The sequence below is a fragment of the Agelaius tricolor genome, unplaced genomic scaffold (assembly GCF_023055355.1).
Source record: "Agelaius tricolor isolate 1412-34295 unplaced genomic scaffold, bAgeTri1.0.p SCAF_6, whole genome shotgun sequence".
In the NCBI taxonomy this organism is placed as follows: Eukaryota; Metazoa; Chordata; class Aves; order Passeriformes; family Icteridae; genus Agelaius; species Agelaius tricolor.
This window is the reverse complement of record NW_027269266.1, coordinates 17,684,498-17,712,025: the sequence shown is the minus strand read 5'-3', so window position 1 is coordinate 17,712,025 and position 27,528 is coordinate 17,684,498. Positions and strand designations below refer to the sequence as shown.

Genomic DNA, 27,528 nt, shown 5'->3' with positions numbered 1-27,528 from the left:
ATGATACTGAATGGACAACAACAATTGGTGAGAGCACTGCAGTGAACAGTGTGATTTCTGAGGAACAGGACTGCCAGAGAGTGCAGCCAGGTTGGAAACACTGAAGTTTGACTGGACAGTGGAGAGGGATTGTGATTTTTCCCTCTACAGCCTGTTAGCAAGGGGAGCAACAGAGGTTTTGGCTGCAGCTTTGCCCTAACCCGGAGGAATGGAGTTAGCACAGTGAAATCCAGGAGCCTGTTGGGAACTTCTCTAAACTGCAGAAAGGTCTGTGAGGGCCAAGAGAATGCCTGTAGTTTAAGATGGAGAGATCCTGGATGTCCTGGTGGAAAGAGGGAAGATATTCTAGGTGAAGGGCCACAGTATTCTTTTCAAACACAAGAACTAGTGAAGTTTGTAGGAGTGGCAGATCTGAACTGGCATGTCTTCATTGCCACCTTCATTTCTGTCCTCTGGCTGGGAGCGCAGTTGCCCTGTATTGTAAGTTGCCCATAAAGGTGACAGAAAAATTGCACATCTTTTGTTGCACATGTTAAAAACAAAATGGATACTGTAAGGTTAAGATATTGTAATATTGTGTGTTCAAAGTATCTGCTTTATCCTGTACCTCAAAGACATCAATTACTTGGGAATGTTCTCATTTGCCTCTGTATGTAAAGGAAAGGGTAGCAATTTCTAAGCCTAAGAAGCTTTTAGTCCTTTCCTTCATATGCATTGCTCATTTGCTCAAATGCTAGGTTTGGCTTAATATGGGAGTTTACTTTCCTGGCCTTTTGGCCTTTTTCTATTCTTGGCACTGAGTACAAGTTGTTGGGTTTTTTTTTAATAATGAGCTGATTTATTTTTTTTTTAAGTCAGACATTTATATCTTGGATTTAATTTAACTGGTTACTTATGTATAAGATGCAGATGGAAAAAGAAAGCAGCAGATTTATGCCACTGTGATCTAATAAACAAGTTCATTTATCATTTGTAAAGAAAAAGTTTAAAAAATGAAAGGTAAGATATTTGCAATACTTGAAACAGTTCATGAAATGCTGATGGGAGAGAAATGACAAGGCCAGGGAATCTAATGGTTTGTGAGGTTATGGGAAGCGAAAGCTAGTCAGCTACCATTACCCTCTGGTTGACCACTTTGATATGGTGAACAAAAAGGTTAAAGGTTTCATCTTTTTTGCTTCTTCCCTTTTCCTTCTGGGAACAATTGCATCCCTTTTCTTGGCTGGATCAGCAGTAGTGTCCTGACCTCATGAGGCATTTTCCCAGGAATTAAAGTTCCCTCCCTCTGTTCCCTGCCCTCCTGTGTCCCATGGGATGGTGCATCTCTCAGCAGCCTGACTAAATATCCCCCTCAGAGTAGGAGGGAGGGTGTGTCTTCCAAGGACTTTTCACTGGGCTTGGTAGGATTTTCTCCTTCCAGAGAAGACACAGTATTTATGATAAAGGATCTTCTGGGTGCTTGTCTCTGCTGTGCTTTTAAAAGCTATAAGCTTTTCCTAAGCCTCTCAGGGGTTACTGGGTCAGCCATGGCTTCTGCTTCCCGGGGAATTCATTGGTTGGTGTTGATGTTAACAGTTCCAATCTGGTATAATGTTCTAAGCCAGGGAAAGGCAGTGAGCTCTTCACTGCTTGAAACAAGGCAGAAAAACACTCTCAAAGGTGGCTTGAAAGAACATAGCTTTTTCACAGAATGTCTTTATGTTACCTGTTGTAAGTTTAATGTTTAACTGAATTTGATATTTATGATAAAAAATGTAGTTTACATACTCTGGATCTTTTTTCACATTGACCTCCTTTTTGTTGAAGCTGTTGTGTTACTGGACTACCCCAAAGTTCTCCAATGCCACTATTAAGTGCTGGTTTTATGTGACTTTGCCTTTTCATTGCTTGTGAAGTGTGGTGACATTTGTGTTTTGGTTGCACTGTTTGCACATTTGCTTTTATCTGTTCAGCTATCATCACAAAATTCAAGAGTTCTTGCTATTAATATTGGACTTCTACACCCTCTATCAAATGATAAAGTAAAAGACTGAAAACTTCGTGGGTGCAGAGGTTATGGTGTTTGGGAAGGCTACTTGGATGAGCACCAGAGCACAGTCATGGATACCCAGCATAAAAGTCTCACACTTTTCCTTTGGTTTACTGCTTTTCCATAGTTTCATGTGATTCTGAAGATCTGAACAAAGAAAAGTACAGTCTCAATGCAAAGACCATTGTAAACAAACACCCCGTTCTTTCTGAAATCAGAAATGGCCAATTTGATCCTGTGCAAGAAAAGGAAAAAAAAAAAAAAAGAAAAACTTTGAGAAAGTACACTGGTTCTGATAAATCAGAAAGGCTTGGGCTTTGGGGGATTTATGAGAACATCAAGTTACATGGCCAGAACACATTATACTGAGCTGGACTATAAAAAGGGGGAATACTTCCAAATTAAACTCTGTAACTTTTGCCTTTGACTTGTTGCATAAAATGAGGATAAATAAAAGGAATTAACCTACAGCTGTAACTGATGAGAAAAGCTCATCGGTGTTTGTTTTTTACCTCCAATCACAAAAATACAAACAGCTGGAAAAAGATAAGAGTTTATATTGGATTTTTTTTTTAAAGTATTTCTTTATTTTTAGTGTTATGCAACAAAAAACCCCAAATCAATTTACAGGGTGACAGACTTGCTGCCTGAGCAGCACATTGCTGCTTCTGTCCTGGCAGTGTAGCCAGGGCCAGCCCTGCCATCTAGGGTTGTGTTTGCCAGGGTTCCTTTGTTTGATGACACTTGGCTGCAGTGCTGTAGCCAGGGAGGATGGAGGCATGACAGAAATGTCTGACTGAGGCCATGAGATGCTTCATCAAAATGCTTCAGCTACTTTGGAAGCTGCATTTCACTGTGACACTGAATTTCTAAAGATTCTGGTTGCTTCCCAGATTTTCCTTTCTCTCTGTGGCCCCTGGGTCTATCATATACACATTTTAGCAAGAAGGGCTGCCAAGCAACATGGAACACAAACAGTTTTGCACTTTGGATACGCTTGTGACTTTCCTTTGTTGCTTGGCATAGCAGTTGAAGGTGATGGGGAGAAGCACTGATGAAAAAGGAGGTGGGAAACTGAATTTTAAAATCTATTTTGAGCAATAGCCTCTGTCCTTACTTTTCTGGCTGCTGTGTTTTTGCCAGCTGGGGAGAGCTGTGTAGTAATCATGTCAGAGTTAAAGCTAAAGGCCACACCTACCACTATCTCCTCCTAATGATTTTCCCCCTGAGCAGGGCTGAGATGCAGGGCAGTACCAGCTCGTGTGTTGGGGCTGCTTCCAGGGGCTCAACAAACTCAGTCAGCTGCTGCTCAAAGAAAAGTGTCAGGACAGAATCCCACCAATTTCCCTCCTAACACACTCTTTCACAGCTTAGGCTGTCTCGCTCCTTCTCTTTTCTTTGCCTATTCATTTATTTATTTTTCCTCTCAGACAGTTTTTTTCAGTCTTCAGGATGTTTTAAATGTCACATTTCTGGCTGGTGTAAACGTGTTTTATGAGTGAGTTCTAACACTTCCCTGTCTGGGCTGTGGAGGCCAAGTCATCATTACCTGACCCTCTGTGTTCCCTTCCGTGCAGCAGATAATCCTGAACAAAATGCCCTCTGAAGGGCCACCTTTTCCACCTCTTTTGGCCTTTCCCCTGGCTGTTTCTTGAGAGTGTGGGCATTGAAGCCACTGCACTGCCTGGTATTTCTAGGAATGGGACCAGCCTAGAAGTATCTCACCCCTGATGCTTTGCTTTCTTGCCTTAGGTTTTGAGGGTTGACTCTGCAGGCAAATCTGAATACCCATGTTAACTTCTTGGTAATGTCCTTTGGGCTCAGCAATCCAAGATGTTTTACTGTTTTTCTAGGTCCTTTGAGCTTCCATTTCCTGACAGAATTCCCACTTAGTTTCTGTCTTTTTGTGGTCTTTTAGCTCACCTGCCACATTGTAGTTGGCTTGGCTTATTTCTCTTCCCTACAAATACAGGCAACATCCTTAGATCCTGGGAGGGATCTAGGAGGGCTGTATGGGCCACTTTTCTGCACTTTCTGTGTCTCAGTAAGTTGCTGCCTGATCTGACTTACTATAGGTGGCTTCTTCTCTAAGTAGTCTTTAAGGCTTGTTTCTGCCCAACAACATAATAACTTGTTCAGTTGAAATAAACCCCACCTTTTCTCTTTTAAATATTTTCTTCTGCCACTCTGGGTCTAGTCTTTTTTTTTTCATGTTCTCTCTACATCACTGTGAGATGAAAATGAATGCTTGTATAAATTTTTTATATATAGCACTTAGATGCTACATTATTGAAAACATGAGAAGTTCATTGAGTACCAGAAAAAGGTAATTAACTAATCCAAAATATATGTGCATGGAGCTTTCTTCCTTTGGGGACAAAAGATAGATAAAAATAGTTCTTTAGAAATACCTCAGTTCATAGAAAAAATATTATGAGATATGCAATAGAGGAGATTTACGGTGCTCTTGACTCCATGATGTACAGCATGAGTTTGACCAAGTGGAAGCAGTGAATCTGAGAGAGTTTGAATGTTTTGTGAATGTAAAGTTCTGCTGTCCATTGCCCTATGGTTGATCCTCCCTCCCTCCCTCCCTCAGTAGTATTAAATGACCACACTTTTGACACAGCAGCTGGAAAAGGATGGAGATAAAGTCCAAAATTAAAAGAGTTTAGTAAAGTTTGACTTTTTTTTTTTTAATAAACTTACGTAAATGTGAAAAAGTTCAGAGAGTAAAATAAAATTAAGACTTAAAGATATTTCAGGGCATTCCAAAGAAGCCTGTTCTTCTACACACCTTATAGGTATTTGTGTAACATTTTCTTGCAACCTCTGAAAGTTAGAAAATAAGTAATTTTCTTTGTTCTCCCTGCCATTTTCTACACCTCCCATCATCATTGTTGTTCCTGGCCAAATTGTTAGTCTTCTTCCTTCAACCTTGTCTTGAAGTGCTGTCCTCAAGACAGTGCAGCACTGCTGCATGAGGCCCCAGACCCTCTCAGATGGATTGTTTAGGAGCAGTGTGGGCTGTATTCTTGCCTGGTCATCTTCTGTGGGGTACTGACTTGTACATGATTGACAGTCATTCCTAATTGAGGTCCAGTTCATAAATCCTGTCATTAGGACAGCCATTGAGTCTTTGTTTCTCTGTTTCTTTCATACAAAGTTGATGAGTGTCTGGTCATTTACATCTATCCTTATAAATTGTGCTCAGTTTTTTCATTCAGCTAATTCTTCCAGTTTAGAAATATATAATTTTATGCTGATTTTTCCCCTATTTGTCTCCTCTATTGGTTATGAACTGTCCATCTTTTTTATATAGTTTAGTTTGTGCTTATGCCTTTAAAATTATTTCAGTGAGGACCTGTTACTTTCCTGAACTAATTTTTTCCTTGAGTTGCTTATACTTGATGCACTGCAAGTATATTAAAATCTGCTTTCATATAGACCGTTGTATTTACTCCTCTTTCATCAGTCTTTCCTGACTGATGTTACTCTTGCCCTGCTTGATTCCATTCTTCATAAATGTCTACATAGTTTACAGATGCCATTAGGACAATGAACTCTATTTATATAATTGGTAATTATTCAAATAAAACCCTTAGCATCTTCTTCAGGCTTGATTGCTAATAATGTGTCTCTTTCATGTCCCTTCCTCGGGTTGTTTGTTTTGGCTTTTTTGCTGATTTTATCCTTAAATCAGAGAGTTTCAGTGGTCTATCTCACAGTGCATTTTGAACTTCAGAGAGGGCCTGTATATTTGTTGTGCTAGACAACATATTTTTTCTCCTATCTCTGGATAGGAAATGTTATCTTCTTCATGTAAATTCTGATTATGCAGTTACTACACAACTCTGTTAAGACATGATTTTCGTTATGCAGTGGACTTCCACTTCATTTAGTTACCATATTGTTGAGAATGCAAAGTGACAAAAAATGGTTCATGTAAATTGTTTAGTGATACCTAAAGAGATAATTTTCTTCAGTTTCTAACTGGACACTGATTAATTAGGTGCGCCATCTGTATTTTTTCATGTGAAACCAGTCTTTATAAACCCATTATGAAATCAAACACTATTAAATAACTGTTATTTTACAGTGACTATTTGAAAATTTAAGATAATATTGCATTAAATTAATATAAAAATTATGAAGCTGTGTAAAGTTAATATAGGGTTTATATTCATTTATTTTAAGTAATTTTTGATTCTCATTGTGCAGAAAAGGATTCATTTTAGATGAAAACAAGTAAAAAATGCCTTTATCTTCCAGTGTCTGACTCAAAAAATGATACAGCTGTGAAATATTAGAAATTTTGACTTTGGTATCAATCAACCAATTTTAAAAGTTCTTCATGCTAGCAAAAAAGAGTATTTCTTTGGGATGAAATACAAATTTAAAGCAGGGTTAAAATATGTAATTTAATTAATAACACACTGGTTTTATTGTATTTTGTTTTCCTATTTTCTGCATCTTGAATGAAGCTTTTATTCACAAAACCCAAAACATTTAACAGCATTGCAGCTCAATATTCTTCCCTTAAGGTTCACTCCAGTTTCTTAATGTATTTAAGTAAATACAGAAGTAAAATATAGCTATTTAAAAAACTAATTTAAATTAAAAAAAATAAAGAGCAGAAGTCCACCATCTGTTTTCCTGTATCCCTGGTGTCACTTTGTTTGCATGGGTTATGCCATAAAGCCATTTACAAACTTCTGATTGGCTACCAGCAATTCAGAAAGGATTATAGATCTTGGAGTATAGCCATGGATTTTATATAATTTTGATACTAGAGGAAAGATACAGAATTTTTAAATTGCTCTTTTAGAAGCTTTAGAAGTATGCAGAATTTAGTTGCTTATTAGGAGCCATATTTGGTGTCCAGTAATGTTTTGTATTGCACATAAAAAGGCATTGGTTCAGAGTGTGTTGAGGCTCGCTGATGTGCACAAACTGCCCCACCAGATCCAGAGTGTGCATCACCTCTTCCTAGGGATGGGGACTTTGGGGGAAAAATCAGAAAAAAATGGGAGACAGAGGAAAAAAGGCAAGGGGAGACTCTGATCGGCAGCTGGAGAAAGAACTGATCCCTGCTGAGTGTCCTCATCATCCTCTGGGTGCTCTCCCCTCTACAGTATGTGGCAATGAGAAAGAAACTAAATTTTGAATTTCTCTGATATGAGCTAAATCCTATAAAATAAAAGGCAAGGCAGTTTGGGGGTTGGAGGAGAGAAGGCCTGATTCTCATACCAGTGGCAGTCACTTCCCAGGAGAACCTGCTGCAGGAACATGTTCAGGCAGGTAAAATCCTGTGAGATGCTGAGAATGTAAATAGCAGCTGCTTATGAATAAAGCACTTGTATGTGTACTACCTGTTGTGTGTGGAGAAAACATCTGTGTGCTCACAGGCAGATGTATCATACAGGGCTGATTCCCTGGTCAGACTGAGCACAGGCTGCCCCGCTGGCTTTGGTTCAGCCTGAGGAGTGCATACCCACAGAAAATTCAGTCCACTCAGCCAAGAAAAGTACAGTAAATTTAAAAAGTCTAGAAACCCAAATTAGAATTCTTACTGCCGCTCTGCATTTTGATGCCATGTCTTTTTCCTTACAAAGAGAAAAATTGTTGCAATTTTGTGTCATTTTATTTCATGTTTTTATAATAACTCTTGCTACAGCCAGCCTGGAATTAAACCTTAGCAGTTCTATGGCTATAATAAGAGTAAGGTTTATTGCCAGCTAATGTTTCATCTGCTGGCTAGATGACTAGCTGTGCACCAGCTGTATAATATATTCTGTAAGGATATCATCATCACAGCACTTCACTCCTCATCTCATACACCCACCAGGAGACATGTTTTATCTTGTGCTCTGAGCAAGGAATACAAATGAGATGTCTCAAGGAAAAGTAAATAAGAATATTAGGAAATATTAAAGTAAATAAGAATATTAGGAAGTATTAAAGAGAAGTAATTCTGATTTTAGCTTGTTAGTGTGAGAGACTGTTTTTGGACAGGGATGAGATGAGAGCTCCCACAAATCTTTAGGTGATGGACTGCTTTTGGCACAGCTCAGACAGAATGGCCCAAAGCCCAGCTTTTAGATGTTCTTTTGTTGGCTTCTCCCCTGCATGGTTCTTCCTTGGTTCCTGGCTTATATCAGAGAAGCCCTAGTCCTGCTCTAGGCTAATTCTAAACCTTTGGAAGAATTTTTTCTGGCAGAAAGGCATCTCCAGAACATATGAGCAAGGCCATGGCTCCTCCTGTACCAGGGCAGGAGAACAGCAGTGCAGCAGCTGTGCTGCTGCTAAACCTCCTGGGAGCTCCTTCATTCAAAGAGAGGGAGCTGGTGCTCACTGGTCTCCCACATGTGCACAGGCACAGTGGTGGCCAGGCTGAGGAGTCAAGAATTGAGCTTTGGCCCAAAGCAAAAAACAAAGATTACAATATACAAGAGAAACAAGATACAGGAGAATTATAATAGATGAAGTTTTTGATGTAAAATTTATTTTACTTATTATTATTTATTATTAAAAATTACTTATGTTATTCTTCTGAAATTATTATATTTGTCCTAATAGTTTATAAGTTTTGTATCACCTTCATGTAAACTTTGTTTTTTTAAAGAAAAATTAAAAATTTTAGATAAAACTACATTTCTCATTAGCTTTGCTTTGAAAAGCTCTAGTTCCCGAGTCTCACAGTTGTTCTGCTTCCAGCAAATATTTGAACATCAGAGCCAAAGTGTGCCTTGGCTCTAGTGCTCTGCATCTCACAGAATATTAAACCATTTGCAGTCTGTTAATTCTGTGCTGGAAGTTGCAAGGAGTTTTTGGCAATGGATATAAAGATTTCTGTCATGCTGATGGTGTTTGAAAATGTCAGTGTGACACTGGAAAGGCATTGCTGGGATGATCCTTTTGTTGTTTATTTTAATTAAACATAGAAAATTGCACATACACATGTAATTAAATAAAAAAACCTATAAACCATGTATACAATGTCAGGTGCTCCAAAGGTAGAAAATTACATATTCAAAGTGTTTTGTGCTATCTTATCTTTCCAGTGCAGATATATAAATCTATAGACTTTACTGTCTAGTCTGATAATATTTAACAAGTAGTTGTTGATTATTTTTTTTCTCCTTTGTTGTCATGGGATTGGTGCATTAGCTCCCTGCTTGGGGGATAAAGATGGGCAAAGCGTTCATGGCATTTTAAAAAGAGAGAAATCATCCCTTAGAGACCACTTGCTTTTCCTCTTTTGAACTGGGAATTTGATGGCAAAACATGAATCCATTGAAAGGTTCTTGGATGCTATGGAGAGCTCCTTGTGTTTCGCACATTGTTGGTTTTTTTTGCAAGGAAAGAGCCTCCTGTATGCAAGTAAGGTACAGAATCTATTGCTCTCTACAACAATCTGAGAGGAAGTTGGTCTCTTCTCCCAGGCAACCAGTGACAGGACAAGAGGAAATGGCAGGGGAGGTTCAAGTTGGACATCAGGAAGAATTTTTCACTGAAAGAGTGCTCAGGCATTGGAATGGTCTACCCAGTGAAGTGGTGGAGCCACCATTCCTGGAAGTGCTCAAGAAATGACTGGACATGGCACTTAATGCTGTGGTTTAGTGGAGAAGGTGGTGTTTGGTCTCAGCGGTCTTGGAGGTCTTCTCCAGCCTTAATGCTTCTGTGATTCTATAGTGCTGAGATGGGAGAAAATACATTACTGTAAGGTTAATGGTTGAACAATAATACTGTACACAGTGAGGTCTAAGTTAAAGATACCACCACCATTCCCCTAAGGTAAAGGTAGCCTCATTTTCACTTTTCCTGAATCTGGGATGATTAACTTTCAAGTTTAACAAATACTCATTTACCACAGCTTTGACTGTGAAGTGAATATGTGCTCTGTCTTTATGTAATCTGTATCTATGTTGTCAGGGAGATTTGAAGTATAGATGCCATTTTAATTTAAAAACGAGAAGTATCTCAGATAGTGCAAGACTTACATAAACAATAGATATCCAGGTGAGGCATAAGGTAACATAAACTATGGCAATAAAATGTAATAATTTGAAAGGGGCAAGAGCCTTGAGGCAGCTGTAGTGTTTATCATATCCTCACATAACTTCTCAGTTTTAGTTCAGTGTATGAGTTAAGAGCTAATAGAACATTTGGCTTTTCAGACTTTAAAATATCATCCTTGGAACATATAGCCATGTAATTCCTGGAAACAGAGCAGTCTAGCTACAAAATGTATGTTTTGAATAAAGGAAGAATTTTTCAGCAGTTTCTTAGAAAACATGCTTAAAATATTATATAAAAGTGAAACATTTTAATAAACATTAACCTTTGGCTCTAGCAGTTGTAGAGACTTTCTGATCCAATAAAAAAAAATAAAATGCAGAATTACTTAAATACTGGAACCAGCAAAAAAACTTGCATGAATAACACTGAAATAAGAAACAATTTAGGCAAAGCAGCATTTTTTAAGAGATTTTGGTAATAGTCTTCATTTTTAACCATTGCATTGCTGATGTATTTAGTGTTTATTTAGCTTTCTGTGTCACAGAACTTTGCCTTTCCTGGTAAATTTTTGTTTGTGAAGAGCCTGAAAATGTTACTGCAGATCTTTTCTCTATGTGAACTTCAGTTTATCCAAAAAAGCAAAGATCTGCTAAAATGCTGTCTCATAAGCCTAAGATGTCTCATAAGCATAAAACGTCCTCATTGTGACATTGAAAAAAGAACTTGAAATCCCAGCACAGTATTTTTATTGCAAATGACAGTTTTCATCTGTTGGCTTTTGCTGCCAGAATAAGCATGTTTTCAGTAAGCACAAACAGACTTTTTCAGCTGTGCCGGTTTCCAGCGGTTCCTGTTTACTCCCCAAGTGGGTGGTATGGAAGAGCCACCTTTCTGGCGCACTTGCATGCAGACAACACATGGCCACCATCGAGTTTTGGCATTATGCTCTAATAAAAAAAGATCCTGCTCATATGAGAAAGCTTGGTGTGCGTCAGTACAGCTATTTCAGTCGTTGCTGCCTCCTGAGCTGAATGTCAACCGACATTGGTGACTCTATTAAAATACGATTTCGCAAAAGGAAGTAAGAAACATGACTTTCAAGCTGTGTGTGAAGATGAGCTAAAATAGTAACAAAAGTATCTCTGGAGAGTACTAGAGGACAAAAAAAAAATTCTCTGAAATCTACCTATTGTTTAGAAAAATTGGATCTGGCAGACTATTTTTTGTACCAGCTGGATGTGTTAAATTTTCCTTCTCTTCAGCACTGAGTGCAGGCATTGCTGTAGGAGGGATTCCAAGGAACTGGAAGGATTCAAAGGTTTCCTCAGAAAATTTCTCCAGTGATCCTCGATCCTGAGGAAAGTCAGAATTAATCTTTTATAGCTGAGTTTCCATGCAGCAGCCCTTGCAGCCCATGTTGAGTCCGAGCGGGAAGGTGATGGCGCGGGGTCCTCGCGCAACAGGCACCAGTCCTCGCTGGCTGCTCTTGCAGGAGGCACCAGAGAGGAGCAGTTGTGGCGTGTCCTAGGCAAGAATTAGGTGAGCCAACCCTTTGTAAAGTAGCAGACCAAGCTCTGGTAATGGCTGGACATTGTTCACGTTGCCCTAATTTTGGAAACAGATGGGAAAATGTAGTCAGACCAAATAATTTTGTGTTTAACTACTTCTCTCCCAGATCCTTATGAAGGGATCTGTGCTATCCAAAGCCATTATAATTCAGAAGATTTTGGATGTCATTATACCACTGTACTTAGGCTGCTACTAATTAACTACAGTTGTACTGTGTTTTTTCTCATACTGTACTTCTCAGCTCCTTCACTTCATTGGAAGTCTTGAATACAGCATAAACCCTCTTTTTAGACCACTGCTTGGGGGATAAATACAGGCAAAACATTAAATGACATTTTAAAAAGAGAGAAATCATCCCTTAGAGACCACTTGCTTTTCCTCTTTTGAACTGGGAACTTGATGGCAAAAAATGAATCCATTGAAAGGTTCTTGGATGCTATGGCGAGCTCCTTGTGTGCTCCACTTAAAATTAAAACTGGTAATTGATAAATTCTACTTGTAGTAACACTTCATTTTGCTCATACTGGACTACAAAACGAAGTACCTTTTTTCCATTATGGATTTCTGTGTTCCTCACTCATTGATATGTGAGAGAACCATAGTTCCTGTATGTTTTTTTCACAACCATGGTGGTCAAATACTGGAGGAAGATGCACGGAAAGGTTATGTTGTTCTGTCCTTGGAGGTATTTAAGACTCACTGGAGCACAGCCTGAGCAGCCTGATTAAACAGACCTGTTTTGGGCAGGGGTTGGACTCAGAGACACCAGAGGCTCCTTCCTACCTCAGTTATTCCATGGTTCTGGCTTCCTCCCAGGCTTGTTTGGTACACACACCTATGACTGTAAAGGAAGGCCTGGTCTTTGCTGGGAAGTCGTATTTTTGATCGCTGCTTTTAGTGACAGCAGCTGTATATGCTCCTAATTTTCTGTTGGGACATTCATGAATTGTCACTGCTTCCTTAGCAATGAGATTGCTGAGCAGATGCTCTTGTTAGAAATTGGACAATTTCTTACTTGTCATGAGGCTCCAGAAATAATCAGCATTTAGAACAAAAATTTCCTGTAAATTTTTTGTGTTCTCAGGTGGGTTATGAGTTTTCTTTCTTGTGTAATGGGTGCATAAATTAGTGTACAAAGTAAAAAAAGGAAAAAAGTTCTTTTATTATTTTTGCATTTGCATTTTCAAGCTGCTTTTGTGACAGTATAGGTTTCATAGCGTTGTAAATTTCTCTATAAGAGAAATAAAAATAATGTAATTCTGTGAAATATAGAGGTTTTGAACTGCTTCTGCTTTATATATATTTGACTCTATGTCATTAGCAGGGCAAAATAAAGTGAAATGTTTTCAACACAGCAGTCATTAGGCCATCACAGTGCTATTGATCTTTGTCCTTCGTAGAGTATTAATATTTTTAATGGCACAAACACTGTGTACAGGACTACTCTGTGAAAAAAGTGCTGAACATAGGTCATCATCTGTCACATTTGCTACCCATTAAGTCTTACTAGTGAAAAGTTCAGTAGTAGTAATCACCTTTCCTCAGATGAAAGAAATGGTGTGACTTTTTAAATTTTCATGAGTGCAAACTTGTTAGTGATTTGAGAGACACCCATTATATTCATTACCCAAGAGAAGAATAATTCCTTACACTCAGGATAAGGCTGCATGCATGTGTGAAAAGTGGATAGGATGAAGAATGAGTAGCTTTATGTAAAAATAGGGAGGGAGTGAACTTTCTGAGACACATTTTCTGAACTGTAACACAGACACAGCTTTGACAAGCATTTTTTTGAAATGGTAGCTGTAATCATTTTCTGAGTCAGTTCTTGTCTTAGCTGGCATTGCCTTCGTAAAGGTGCATTCTGATTTCATTTAAACTGTGTAAATACAGAGGTGCCTCTACTGTGGGAATGATGTGACAGAATAAGAGGGAAGATGGATCAGAGATCCTAGATCAAGCCCAAGTATAGACAGAAATGGTTTGGAGAATGCTTTCATCAGTTTTTCTACACCCTGATAGTGGATGAGGAATAGAGATACTTTGATTATCAACCAACAATTCCAAAATTCGTGGCCATGAGGGAGATGACCTGTTCTGTGAGCAAATTCCATAACAGAATTTTCCTCTTTGCCTGGGACTCCCAGGGGTTGCCTCCACTGGGTTTATGGAACAGTATAAAAAATCTGAAATCAGTTAAAGGGAAAAAAAGGTCCTGTCATGTATTAAGTACATAACTAGAGAACAGATTGTATTATTTTGCTCTGTTATTGAGTGAAATATTCATTGAATGCAAATTCAGCCAAGCAAGTACAAACTTGTTTAAACTGACAAATTGACCGAGGCAGATACAATGTGCAAATTCTCATGTTTACATTCAATGCAGTGAATGATGGCACAAGGAAATATAAGTAGTAAAGTATAATAATACTGTAAATAGTATGAAATTAGTAATGAGAGTTGGTATGAAGATGTGTAAAGTAAATATAATTGGTAAAGGAAGAGGTGAGATCCAAATAGAAAAAGAGAAAATTGAGTAACGTTGCTCTAGACACACTTTAATTTATGTACATTACCAAAAGTGTACAGCCAAAGTTGGTTAAACAGTTGTTCACTAAGATTTTGTTGATTTATAGACTGAATTTATATCAGAATCTGAAACTGGTTCATGAAGAACTCACTCCAGAGTGTGTTCCCTGCTGCCCCCATGGTACAGATGATAGTAATGTTCGTGGTCTGATTGTTTGCTCTCCTTGTAGGTTTATTCAACTGGTCGAGTGCTGTACTTCTACCAGAGAAAAAAAAGAAAAACAAGATGAAAGTGTTCATTTTGAAGATAAATGAACTTTTCCAGGCTACTTTGTTTCTCTGTAGAGACATGACATGTTAAACTGTTCAACATCTGGGAGCATTTGTCCCTGTGGATTAACTGAGTGCTAAACTGCCATCCCATTTTCATGGAGACTCCCATTATTATTAGGGAATGAACAGCAAGTGCTTAACTGTTTTGACCCAGTCTCATTTCAGAACTGCTGGATATGTAAGCAAATGCTAGATACATTTTCAAATATACATACGCATGTGTCAATATTTTTATTTTTTTATTTACATAAGACCCTAATTACATAACAACTGGGCTTTTTTAGTTCAAGACAATGTAGTTCAGGAAAAGTACTTAATTGATAGTGCTATGAAACCTTCAGAATTATTTATTTATGTAAAAAGGCTAGCATTTAGCTTCTATAAATTAATTAGTTTTAAATATTCAATTAGGTGAATTATTGTAGTCTAATCCCATGATAATTTAGTCTCCCTTTGTACCAGTGTGGCAAGTATCTAAAATGGGACACACCATTTCTGTGAATGTCTGTAACTCAATGTTCTGCTTTGTTTTTCTGATCATAGTTTTACATTTTTTTAATGGCAGAGAATGACAGAGAACTTTCACCTGCTACTATTCTTTCATGTTAAGATAGTTTTGGAGTAGTTTCCATTGTATTCTTTTTCTTGGGTAGTCAGGTGTTGTCTTCTAACAGGAAATTTTAGATCACGTCTAAGAAGTATGTCAAGGACATTAACTTCCTGGAGATGTCTGTTTGTTGCAATGCTGCCAAGATTTTAAAGATTTATCTTTAGTCAACCTAAAGTCATTCATCCACTGTTACTTTTAGGAGCAAGTCACAGTGGTTAAGCAATTTTTTTTTTTTATTTCCTAGAGGATATAGCAATGTGAGAATGGATAAGCAAGCATACTATCCCTCCTATCAGTGTTTGGCACAGATTGTTCCTTAACAGATCCATTCCTGTTCTGAAATACATTTCTACAGTGACAGGTCACTGCCATACAAATGGTCATTCTTAATAACAGGGAATGATTTACTTGATTATTTACTATTTGATGGTAAGTATTGCTTAGGAGATTTGACAATTCAGTGATTATTCATATCTGTATTTTGAGTGTTGAAATTAGTAATAGCATAGAAAGCATTAACTCTGTTAGTCTGAATTCTAACTCTGTTAGAATTTTTACATTCAGGAATATTTTGAGGTTTTGTATGAATATTTAAATCCAGTAATTTATAGGGTCCTTTATTTTTAAGGAAGATTCATGATATTACTGAATCCAGTGCCTGTGTGACTCCTTTTTTTGTGACATGACTAGTTCTGTAATAGTTTGGTATCTATTATGTAGGGTAATAGTGGAAGTAACATTGAGAAAATTATAGAGGAGATCATTAAGATACAAATTTGAGCTGTTAGGAAGTGGAAATTCCCATTTTATCACCACTACAAGATATTTTAATTGATGTGGAGAAATCACCAAACTTTAGTTTTGGATTACTGTTCTCACAAATGCCCAGTTTCAGAAGTGTAATCATGAATACATAATCAAATCAGGATGCCCTTCTAACAGTTTATCTGGTTATGACAAATTGGGCTAAAGGTTCAGCCTGGGGCAGGACAGTGGTGGCTTCTAGTGTGCTAATCTCTGTGGGGAGAGCAAGCTCAAGCTGTTGTTTAGCCTAGAATAAATCAGAAAAAATGCTGTTCTCCTGTAAAATGGTTGTACCTTTGAGAAGAGGAAAGGAAGCCTTTGGTAGCTGTAGTTTGGACTGAGCTGGATGGCACCTTCTGTTACCATACCTGTGCAGAGAGGTGCTCAGCACAGGTGGTGCTGCTAAGGAGAAGCTGTGCAGATGTGGGGCTTCTGTGTGACTCTTCTGGCAACTGCTTCTTGAAAACAAAACCTGGGAAAATTCTCTAACTCGCTGAGTCAGCTAGCAGCATAAGAAAGAATTAGGGAAATGAACAGATCTCTCTGTGGCTGGTATTTGGTAATGACATGATGATCTCAAGGCACATTGCTCCACTTTCAGAGTGCAGTGAGGTGACTTGCTTAGGGGTTACTGCTAACTGTTGGCACTTCTCCAAATTTTCAATTTCCCCAAATAGTTCTTGGGGGCTGAGGCTGTGAGGGCTACACTTGGAGCAGCCTTAGAATGCTCCTGACATGACCAGCACATGGCTCCCCAGACAAGAATGGTGTGGAAGGACCAATGTTGGCACAGTGCCATGCTCCCTTTGCAATTCCTTTTGCAGCCCCATTGTCCGTGGAGCTTGGGTTTTGTAGCTCTTGAAAACCTACCTCTTCTGGCAGCCCCCAAACACTGAACTCGCAGCAGAACTGCAAGCTGACAATATTATTATATGGATTGCCAAGTCGATTCTGATTACTTATTACTGACTTGACTTACCTCACATTAATTCAGAGCTCTATCACCTACTAAAAATCTGTATTTTATGAAATGTGCTGATATTAATAACTAATATCAGTTAAAACCAGGCTTCATTATTTTTTGCATGGATGCATTGAGACTTCTTTGTAATTCTTATGATTTTAAAAGCTATAGCATAAAGAAATCATCTCCCATGTCTATGTTTGTACATGTGTCTGTGAAGGGAAATCTTCATGATGTTCATCTTTTCTTTTGCAGTCAAAACCTGTTGCATTTGCAGTTCGGACAAATGTTGGGTACAGTGCAGCTCATGAAGATGATGTCCCAGTCCCAGGCATGGCCATCTCGTTTGAGGCTAAAGATTTTCTTCATGTTAAAGAAGTAAGTAAAATCAGAGGAGTAAGTGAATCACTCTTTAAGAGAGTACTTGAGTAATAGTGCTACTATTTTGCAATGTTGATAACACTTCACATTGCCAAAGCACTTTACAAATGTTAAAGAAGTAACAGTGTAAAAGGAATTGAATGTTCTTTTAAATGCTATTCTTGTAGAAGCAATGGCACAAATTTCTTACAATCAAATTAATGAAGTTCAGAAAGCAAGTACTTTTCTTCTCTAGTAAAAATCACTTATTTATAGGTTTAAATGCCTGTGTCTGACTATTCAAAGATGAAATATTTCTGGGTTTTTTTTCTAATCTGGTACTGTGAGGGTTTGTTGTGATTCAGCAGCCAAGGATTGCTTCTCTTTTATCTGTGTGACTGCATCTCAATTAACCCCAAAATTCTCAAGTCTCCTGGTTTTTTTGACTGAAGCTACTTCCCTGGCACAGACAGTGTTTAATTAGCAGTTACATGCTGAAGAACTGGAATGATGTTTCAAGATAATTGCAGCTGTCAATAAATGAGCTTTGCATTTGCTGCATTGGTTGTCTTTCCCTGTAGTTTGGTTTTGACAATTTTAAATTTTTAAATACCTAAAGTAATTTTCTTTCTCTGCTCCTTGCAAGACAATCCCAAAAAATAACTTGGTAACTTTCACATGCAGGCCCTCTTCTGTAGCCTGCTGCTCCCTTTTGAATGACTCCTTCATTTTAAAATGTTTACTAGCTTTTGGTCATATTGCATTGTGGCTTGTCTCAAAATAGCCCATCTGGATATGGAAAATTATAGGAAAAGAAACAGAAAGTTAGTTTAAGGTTGAGAGGAACCTAGCCATGTATTTGAAATTATGTCTTTGCCTCATTTTAGACTATCAAAAAATCCCTCAGTGGTTATGATTGATGATGCACAATGATTCTGCTAGCACAGGTGCTGTGTGGAAGAAAGAAACAGTCCTAATACAGAGATAGAAATACAGGTGGACAGACACTAAAGGAACATAAGAAACAGACTTGGCTAATGGTCGTAATTTTTCATATATATTAAATGCACAAAAAAAGAGTAATTTTGATTTAGACTGTATATAGTGAAGGAACTATACTTTCTGACTGATGATAGTGTGAACAAATTCTGTGCTCTGTCTTGTGACAAAAGAAGAGATGAGCAGGCAGAGAGTCCTAGCAAGTGGAAACCATCAGCCTTCTCCAGTGAGTCTTGAAGCACTGGAAAATAAGGCTCAGTTTGGTTAGATCAAATGGTTTTGTGTAGTCATCTATTCCATCTGCACTTCAAATGAAGTGGTAATCTCAGACTTTACATCAAGTGTTTCCCCTGTTTCCATATAAACCAGACACACAGGGTTAGCAATTTTCTGTTAAAAGTTAATGCATTCTTCTTCACAGCAAAACTTAGTCTCAGATGTATATATATGTGAGAGAAAATCTGGAAGGAAAAGTCTCCTGAACTTTTTTGTATTTCCAAAATGCCTTGAAGGGAAGCTTAGCTCAGCTGAGTTCTTACATTGTCTGTGGCTGCGTGTAGCACTGAGCGGTGGAAAAATAGATTAAAATGTTCCTGCAACCCCAGATGTATTAGAATAGGCATTCTGTGCTGATTGCCTTCAGAAACACCTGGTTTTCTCTGTAAGCTCTTGAAGAGAGGTTGTTGCCTACTGGTGCAGGGCCAGAGATTGGTTGGGGAGGCACACCCTGGGACCAGGCCAGCTGCACTGCCAGAATGGCGAGATGGGAAGGGATCCACAAGGAGTCAAACTGGGACTCAGACTCTTGCCCTGCATTTGGCAGCAGCTGTTGTGTCTGGGTGGGTTGAAGCTCCTTCAGAGGGTGCTCCAGGCCCAGCCCTTCCCTGCACAGCCATGTCCTCCCCCTCCATCTTCTGTGCCAGGCCCTGCTCGTCCAGGCCTCCGTATCCCACCAGGTTTTGCTCCTTCAGTACCTTTGCTGCTCCCTACAGTTAATGCTGGGGGAACTGAATTGTCCAAACTTCAATTATTTCTGCAGATTAAAGAAAAAAACATATTAGACTATAAAATGCAGCATTTGCTTATATATTTTGTACCTAACATATTGCTAGAAACAATGAAAGCTGAGTTAATCTCCAGTAGCTTCTGCCTTCCTAAGGATACCATGCTGGATCAGTGCTGTCCTCTTTTTGTCTGAAAAGGCTGTTCACCAATTTGTGCTGCTGAGAGGGCTCAAACAAGAAAAATCTCAGTTCAAAATGTACGTGGACAGTGATGAAAAGCACTGCAGTGATTGAGTATGAGGGAAATTTATCTTCATTATTAGGTTACATTCATTAAAACTCAGTACACATAAGGATGATGGATTCCTTCCTGAATGAAGAAACTGCTGCATCATAGTAACTTATCAATCTTTTGAGGCTTTAATGCATGGTCATCATTTTGCTCTGCATTTAATTAATTTTTCTATTTCCTTTGGCACTCCAAACACAGGTGAATTACAGAGAATCACTCACCTGAGCCAGCAACTTGAGAGCTGGAATTCTCACCAAAATTTCAAAAAAAAATTTAAAATTAGAAAGTGTTATGTGCATTATTATAAACATTAAAAAGTATCTTATAATTTTCGTATACTGACACAGCATTTATCTTTGAGACCTTGCAGAAGTATGCTTTTATTTATATGGAAGAAATTCCTATGGATTTAGGATTTCTATTGCTTCTAATAAAATTAATATTGTTGTGTGGTAATCTGTTGTACTGGGGGACAAAAATAGTGACTGTTCAGATTTTAATTCAATGGTGTTTTTTAATTATCCATCTCTTCCTTTTACCAAGTTAACTTAGTTTACTAAGTTGACTTCGTTAGCCTTTTGTAATGATAGGGTATAATTTTAATAATACGTTTCAGTCGAATACAGCTTTGAGAAACTGCTATTCCAGAGCAGCTTCCTATGAAATGCTGGTATTCTTACTCATAAAGGCATCCAATTGGATGAATATTATAGATATCCTTATGTTTTATAAGCTTAAAAGTGCTTTTATTTTAATCTCTATTATTGGTTAGCTGGAATATCTTATGGTTGGTCTCAAGCACCATAAGATTTCTATAGCTGCCTAAGTGAAAGATAATACTGCAATGTAGGTTGTGTATCAGTGATCCACCAATGATGGTTAAATTAATTTCTTTTTAGGGGAGCCCACACATTTTACATGTTTTATTCCTAACTCCACACTTGTTAAAGTTACTTGTTATATAATTAAATATGCACTATAATATCTACATTAGTAGCTTCAGATGCAAGAGAGCTACTTTCTTCACATTCAAGTGTCCTCTTAAAGTTTCATAAATATTCCAAATTACCCAAAATTTCTTTTTGATGATAGTTATTCCCATGGAACATCAGAAGTATTGTGTGTGGGGCCCATACATGAGTGACCCATTCTCCTTAAAAAATGGTGAATAAATAAGATTGGAAAAAGCAAATAGTTCTGCTGCATAGACCTCTGCAAATCAACCAACCTCTCCCACACATGGTACGGGGGGTGTATGAATAAAGCTGTTGAGTTAAAGTAGTCAATATCTCATATTTAATAGGGCTGAAATTCAGTTAACTGGGCTATCTGGTGGACTTGTGTAATTGCTAAGTTTTTTTAGTTATCCAGAGGTATCTGTTCCTTGTGGATCTATCATGGTAAGTTTAAGATGCAGATCACGTGTGCTAATCTGAAGCAGGGTATATATAAGCAGCCAAATTCAGCCATATTTCAGAAGATTTTAGTGAGAAGTGAGGGAATTTGTAAAGTAGTATTTTTTAATTTAAATAGAGAACTGAATAAAATGGAATAAGAAAAATAGATTATTTCAGAGCTACAAAAATTCTAGCAGTAGGGAAGAGTGGATGCTAAGTCTCTGGTGTCCACCAAGGAGAACCACGAAGGGAGAATAAAAGCAGCTGTCATATATGAGAGGAGACTGTGAAGCAAGAAATAATAAAGATGGTGAAATGGGTAGAAACGAAAACCAGGGAGAAACATGAAGTCTTTGCAGGAAGGTTTCCACTTAAGGACTGTGGATTTTAATAATTTGAAAGGAATAATTATTTTAATGTATTTCTGAATATTACCACAATTCTTCATTGCCATAATAACATAGCACAGTGATTAACCGCAGGGAAGAATTAAAATAATTAGCATAGCTGCAAATTAAAATTAATAACAAAGTTATCCCCAGATACAGTAATTTCTTAGTATGTTACTTTTTTTTTTTTTTTTTTTTTTTTTAATCTGTAGAAATTTAATAATGACTGGTGGATAGGACGATTGGTAAAAGAAGGCTGTGAAATCGGATTCATACCAAGCCCAGTCAAACTAGAAAACATGAGGCTGCAGCATGAACAAAAGGCAAAACAAGGAAAATTCTACTCCAGGTAACAACAAGAAATCATTAATCATAGCAACATTGTCTGTGACACAACTTGGAAATTGATGCTGTGTATCAGTCATATATATGCTTAATTATTGTTAGTGGCAGCTACAAATATTTCTGATCAATGAAGAAATTAATATATAATGAATTATATTAATTATATAATATATAACATTATTTAAAATATATTGTTAATTAATGAGCTTATTAGTATCATTGCTGTTTGGGAGAAAAGTAGATACTTAGTTTGGCAATCTGTGGTGGCCTACCACTGAAATTGTTTCTTCCTCTTTTTGTAAAATAATTGCTAATATACATTACAGTAAGTGCATTTAATATGTGCTAGTAATTTTTTTTTACTTAAAATTGATTTATCTAAATTCTTTAACATTTTTTAATTGTTTTGATGATCTTCCTCTTTCTAAAGACATTTTAAGCTCATTTTAGAAATTACAGAAAATGTTAAGATGAGTTTACTGGTAAGCCAAAGCCAATGCCTGTTAGTTAGCTCGTAGGGAAAAAATAGTCTTGTCAAATCCATTGCCTACAATCACAGCTTTTAAGAGCACTACATTTTATGATGGAAGTTTCATGTCAAGTCATTTGTTATCTCTGACTGCAGCCATCATTGCATAAGAAAAATGACTATTTCTAGATATTCTGAACAATACTACAAGATAGAACAATGTCACCTTTACTCTCAAATTCTTAATAAAGTAGTTTTCTAGCAACACCTGTGGAAGCAAATTGTTTCCCTTTGAGTATAAAGGAAACAAATATTCCCAGTGTATTTGAGTGGGATGGACCTGGAATTGAGCTAGGAACCATTTGGGAAGCCAGAAATGCTTTCCTATCTCCATAGGAAGGGCAACAGTGTTTGTAGAGCATGTCTAGAGTAGGACACCATGATTGGGCAGGGCTCAGCTGCATTCACCAGCTGTGGAATGCCCTTCCCATGAGCATGCTGTCCTCCGCAGAAGGGTGCTGGATTCCTTATTCCTCTAGTGACTCTTCTGGGACAGCCAGATGTGTCCCAGTGATTCGGTTCTTTTCCAAATCATAGAGGCTTCCAGTTTCCAGAGATTCTCACTGAAGATAACATTGTCCTACACCACAAATGCATTAACTTAGTGCTTATTAATATTTCAAGATAAAGAAAGTGGAAGCTAGTACTATCACATGAATTATTTGAAGACCGAAATAAGCTTTTGTACATTTTTTTCAGAGCTTTTCTCATTATGGTAACTGAAATAAAAAAGACTAGAACCGTTGTTTCATTTTCACAACTTGGATAGGTTTTCACAAAGCAAAACTTGACAAAAACCTTAGACTGCTTCAACTTTGTTTGAGAGACTTTTTTTCTTAGGTGCTATATTGTATTGAGAAAGCAAAAGAATTTGCATGTTAATTAAATTGAAAAGATGATAGACACAGTCTCATCTTAATTAGCAATTTATCAGTAACTCCTCAGCTAAGGAGAGATATGCTCACTGGCTTAAGAATTACTCTTATTAATGGGTAGTAATACTAATTCATGTATACCAGTAGCCATATTATTTACTGAATTGTATTAAGATCCTGTGGAAGTCAGAGCAGCAGAATGAATTACACAGCAGCACAGAAAGTATGATTGATGTTTGCAGTTCCTCAGGTCTCAAAATGTACACACATTTTGTGGGAGATGTATATTTTATACCTCTGCCAGAAATACTGTTTGTCTCACAGCTAGCACCTCATTTAGAAGGCAGATCATAAATAAACTAGATTAAATATTGAGAAAGCTACAGAACTTCAAACTAATGTATTACTTTACTCCAGTAAATCAGGAGGAAACTCTTCATCCAGTTTGGGTGACATCGTTCCTAGTTCCAGAAAATCGACGCCTCCATCATCTGGTGAGTAGGTTGTGAACCCTTTGGTGAATAGACTCATGAACCTAATCCATGTAAAATGCATGTACCTTTAGACCTCTTCTTCTTATTCCCCATTCTTCTTAGGTAAAACCTGAGTGATGTGTTTCCAGATAAGGCTCATTTGGGGTGGTTTGAAGTAATGGAGTCAATACCAGCAAGTCCAGACAATGATAGAGCTGTTAATGCACAAAATTCCCTCTTTGCTTTTACCACAGAGATCTGTGAGACTACATTACAGTAGGATAGTGGAAAGTTTGGTCTGGTCTGAGCACTCCTACTGAACAATAAATACTTTCTTGTACAGGAGAAAAAGCAGCAATAAAAATAGAAGTTCCTGAGAGGTTTCTGCAGTAGCATCAAGAAAGGCATTATTTTAAAACATCAGGAACATTTAGTTTCACAATTCTGATCATGATGATGTGCTTCACAGAATTCTAGGATGCTGGATATTTTTTGCCTTTGACGAATTTTTCAAAAATACTTTTTTTTTACTTAGAGCATCAACATACAGATTTAACTTTAGATTTAACTTGAATCCAAATTCAAGTGATATAAAGCAAATAGGTGGCAAGCTGGGGGAGGATGCTGGCATTAGCTCCATTAAAAAAACACAGCAAAAGATCACAAAAAAAATCAATTTAATTCAGCTGTTGTGTTGCTGGATGCTTTATCTTCTCATATGCATTGTAAATACCTAGAAACAGAAAATATTAATGAGTGTTGCTAGTGCCATTTTTATTAGGGCAAAGACATGGATCTTCCAATTATATTCATTTATGTGGAGTCTGGTCTACAGAGCAGGCATCTTAAAATGAGCCTGAAGATTTTAAAGTATTTACTTGGTAATTTAAAAGGGAGACAGAGAAATTAAATCATGTTTTTGTAGTAGCTTCATTTAGTTCAAGCAATTTAAAAATCTATCTGTCTTGTGAAACCATGCATTTATTAGAAACAAGCAACTTTATTGCGATTGCAGTTTGTTTGTAAATATTCCACTTCAGTTTAACTTCTCTTTTATTTCAAAAATATTGTATTCATTTACTAATGTATGTCTGTAACAAGTGTGTAGAACACATCTTAATCTTTTTTTTTTGGATGCCTTTAAATTGACGTGTTTATTGTTAAGGCCAACTTTTTCAACACCGGCATTTTTGTAGTAAAATTGTCCATCGATTCAACCCATGTTGTAATTTTATAGGTAGAGCATCTGAAATGCTGTGTTATTATTTGCTATCAAAAACAAAAACAGATCAGTACATGTATTTCCAGAATGTTGCACAGAATTTAGAGTTAAGAACACAGGTATCATTCACCTGCATTACCAGCTGACTGATTGCTACCCATCCTCTAATTTTCATTGCATTGAGTCGTTTCTTCAGACATTGTGATTCAAGAAACATGGTTTTCTGGAGAAATAAGGAAATCTGTTAAAGTTTATTCAGTTACAGTGAAGCTTTGGAAAATATGTAGGGATAGTGCACATTAATTTATTCTGTGATAGCAAGATTTTGAGTCTATAATAATTTTTTTTTTTTATGATGTCTTAAGAAAGGTGAAGGAGGCATAGTTTGTGACTAAAACAAGAATTCAAGTGACTTTGAAACACAATTCAATTATTATTCCCACACCTCCTCTCTTTGAAAGTATAATCAATTACAAATACACCAATTCTTTAATAAATTGAAGAATACTAACTGAATAAGTTAGTTTCATTTTTTGCTTTGAGTCAGGGATGGTTTTTTTCAATATAAAACAGTGCCACTGAAAAACCAAACCAAAACAAACACACAAACAAGATGAAGAACCAGTGAAAAACAAATGAAAGAGAGGCTAATATCCATTTAAATAATCAATATTGATATAGTAAAAAATCCATACAGTCCTGTTAGGCCACCAAACTGGTAAGAATTATGCTGAAAATGACTGAAAAGATCCCAATGAACTAAAGATATTTAACAGTAAAAGAACTGTCACAGGAGATGTTCCATAGTATGAAGACTTAGAATGAAAAAAGGAGGTACTGTTAACTAGCTGATCAAATTCTGCATTTCTTTCCTACAGGAAAAGCTTAAGGTAACTGATTTTTCTTTACTGACAATTTTGGTTGAACATAGTACCAAAGGAGTTTTAATATGTCTTATTGTGAGTGATTTACAGTATCTGTGTTGGCCTGTATTCAAGAAAAGATAATATGTTATTTTTATACTTATGAAGAGGATGAAGGAACAGTGTTGCTAGAAGAAAATGTTACATGATTTCTGTGTCTGTTCTTAGGAGCAGGATTATAGAAACTGGATGTGGATCTACTTATGGGGTTTTTCCTGGGAAGGACAGACTCAAAGGCACAGTAACTCAGGGAGTGTCAGGCATCAAGGCATTAGATCTGTGGATAATTCACATGGAAAAATGTACTTTATGAGATCACTGCCTCAAGTATCTGTTACATCAGTAGCTGCACGTAGGCTTGACAGAAATATTTATTTATTACATAATTTAATAGCACATGCCACTGTATTAGTTGATGTCCCACTCATGAATCAGACAAAATCAGGTCACTAAGATGGTTTCATAATAGTTTGGAATGATTAATTAAGGGTTTGGATAAAGTCAATACAAACTATTCTGCTTACAGATCTGTTTAGGGTTAGCCTCAGTTCGACATCAGGGCATGGCAAGATAAGTGTATGTTACCAGGGGGAGTGGAGAGAGGTGGGTAACGTCTTCACACATGAGGGTGGTGATGATGGCATATGGTTCACTTTTGGGCATCTGCTTGCTTTCTGAAGACAAGTTTAAACCACTACTTAAGATCAGGATTATTGTTGTAAATGAGAAAGGTTTTGTTTGGTTTTGTTTCATTTTACCTGTCGTTGGCAGGTATCTGTTCTACTCAGCATTCAGGATAATATGGCTTTGTGTTTTGAAAGTGTATTTATTACTGTGAGGATTCCTGTTGAAACTGTTATTACTTACTTGCTAAAAGCCACATAATTTGTGGTTATGGTATAAGTATTTTTGGTTATGTATTCTTTTGGGGTAGAGATTGAACAGCAACGGTTTATTGTATTCACTTCCATTTTACCCTGCCTACATCCTGACTCTTTACTCAGATCCACGTCTCGGAGCTAAGCTGGGATAAATTTCCTTTCTTCTGCTATCCATTCTTTTTAGTTTTCCCTATTAGTAGATCTATGTTTAATTATTCCTAATAAATGTATCTTATGAGTACAATGCATTTTTATTTAAAAGAATAAAAATGCAATTGTAGTCCATCCCTAGATAAATGTAGATAACATTATACCAATATCTGGCTGATTTTGTCATCAGAAGTGGTTTTTCTTCTAATTCTTCATTTCCCATAGACACAGTAGTGACGTTTCAAATTTCAATTGATGATACCCATTTGCATTTAGTGTTCATTGCTATAAAATAATCCAAATGTTATTGACCAAGTTCTTTTGTTTACATTGGTGGAAGTCTTATCCATTCAAGTGAATATTTTGGATTTACACTGGTGTAACAAGAACGAACTTGGCCATTGGTCTATTTTGTAAATGTTGCAGTAACTGTTACAGATCGCCTTCTGTCTTCGAATCCTAAAGTACTGCACCTTTAAATTTTTCCCTTTGTTTTATTGTGGTTTTTTTCCTCATGGTCAACTTTATTTATTTATTTATTTATTTATTTATTTATTTCTCTGGACCGTTTTATTCCTCTTTACCTGTAATTTCCTTTTTAACCTATCTTTACTTTCCCTGTCATCTGATAATTCTGAATTGTTTGTCTGTATGTAGCTGTAGACATAGATGCCACTGGCTTAGATGCAGAAGAAAATGATATTCCAGCAAACCATCGCTCCCCCAAACCCAGTGCAAACAGTGTAACATCACCCCACTCCAAAGAGAAAAGAATGCCCTTCTTTAAGAAGGTAACACCAACTTCCAAGCTCCCATCTGTCCACCTGCT

At 37.1% G+C, this 27,528-nt stretch overlaps 1 protein-coding gene across 10 annotated transcripts in view; it reads left to right on the top strand.

Moving 5' to 3' along the window:
• CACNB2 (calcium voltage-gated channel auxiliary subunit beta 2) overlaps positions 1 to 27,528 on the top strand; it is a 247,196-nt gene that overhangs the window by 183,550 nt on the left and 36,118 nt on the right. For 7 of the 10 annotated variants that reach the window (XM_071428848.1, XM_071428847.1, XM_071428854.1 and 4 more), the window contains 4 exons: positions 17,116 to 17,238; positions 21,514 to 21,650; positions 23,468 to 23,544; positions 27,357 to 27,490. In XM_071428848.1, coding sequence (XP_071284949.1) covers positions 17,116 to 17,238; positions 21,514 to 21,650; positions 23,468 to 23,544; positions 27,357 to 27,490 — 471 coding nt within the window. The remainder of the gene's footprint in view (positions 1 to 17,115; positions 17,239 to 21,513; positions 21,651 to 23,467; positions 23,545 to 27,356; positions 27,491 to 27,528) is intronic. The other 3 variants (XM_071428850.1, XM_071428849.1, XM_071428857.1) reach the window with 1 other exon arrangement.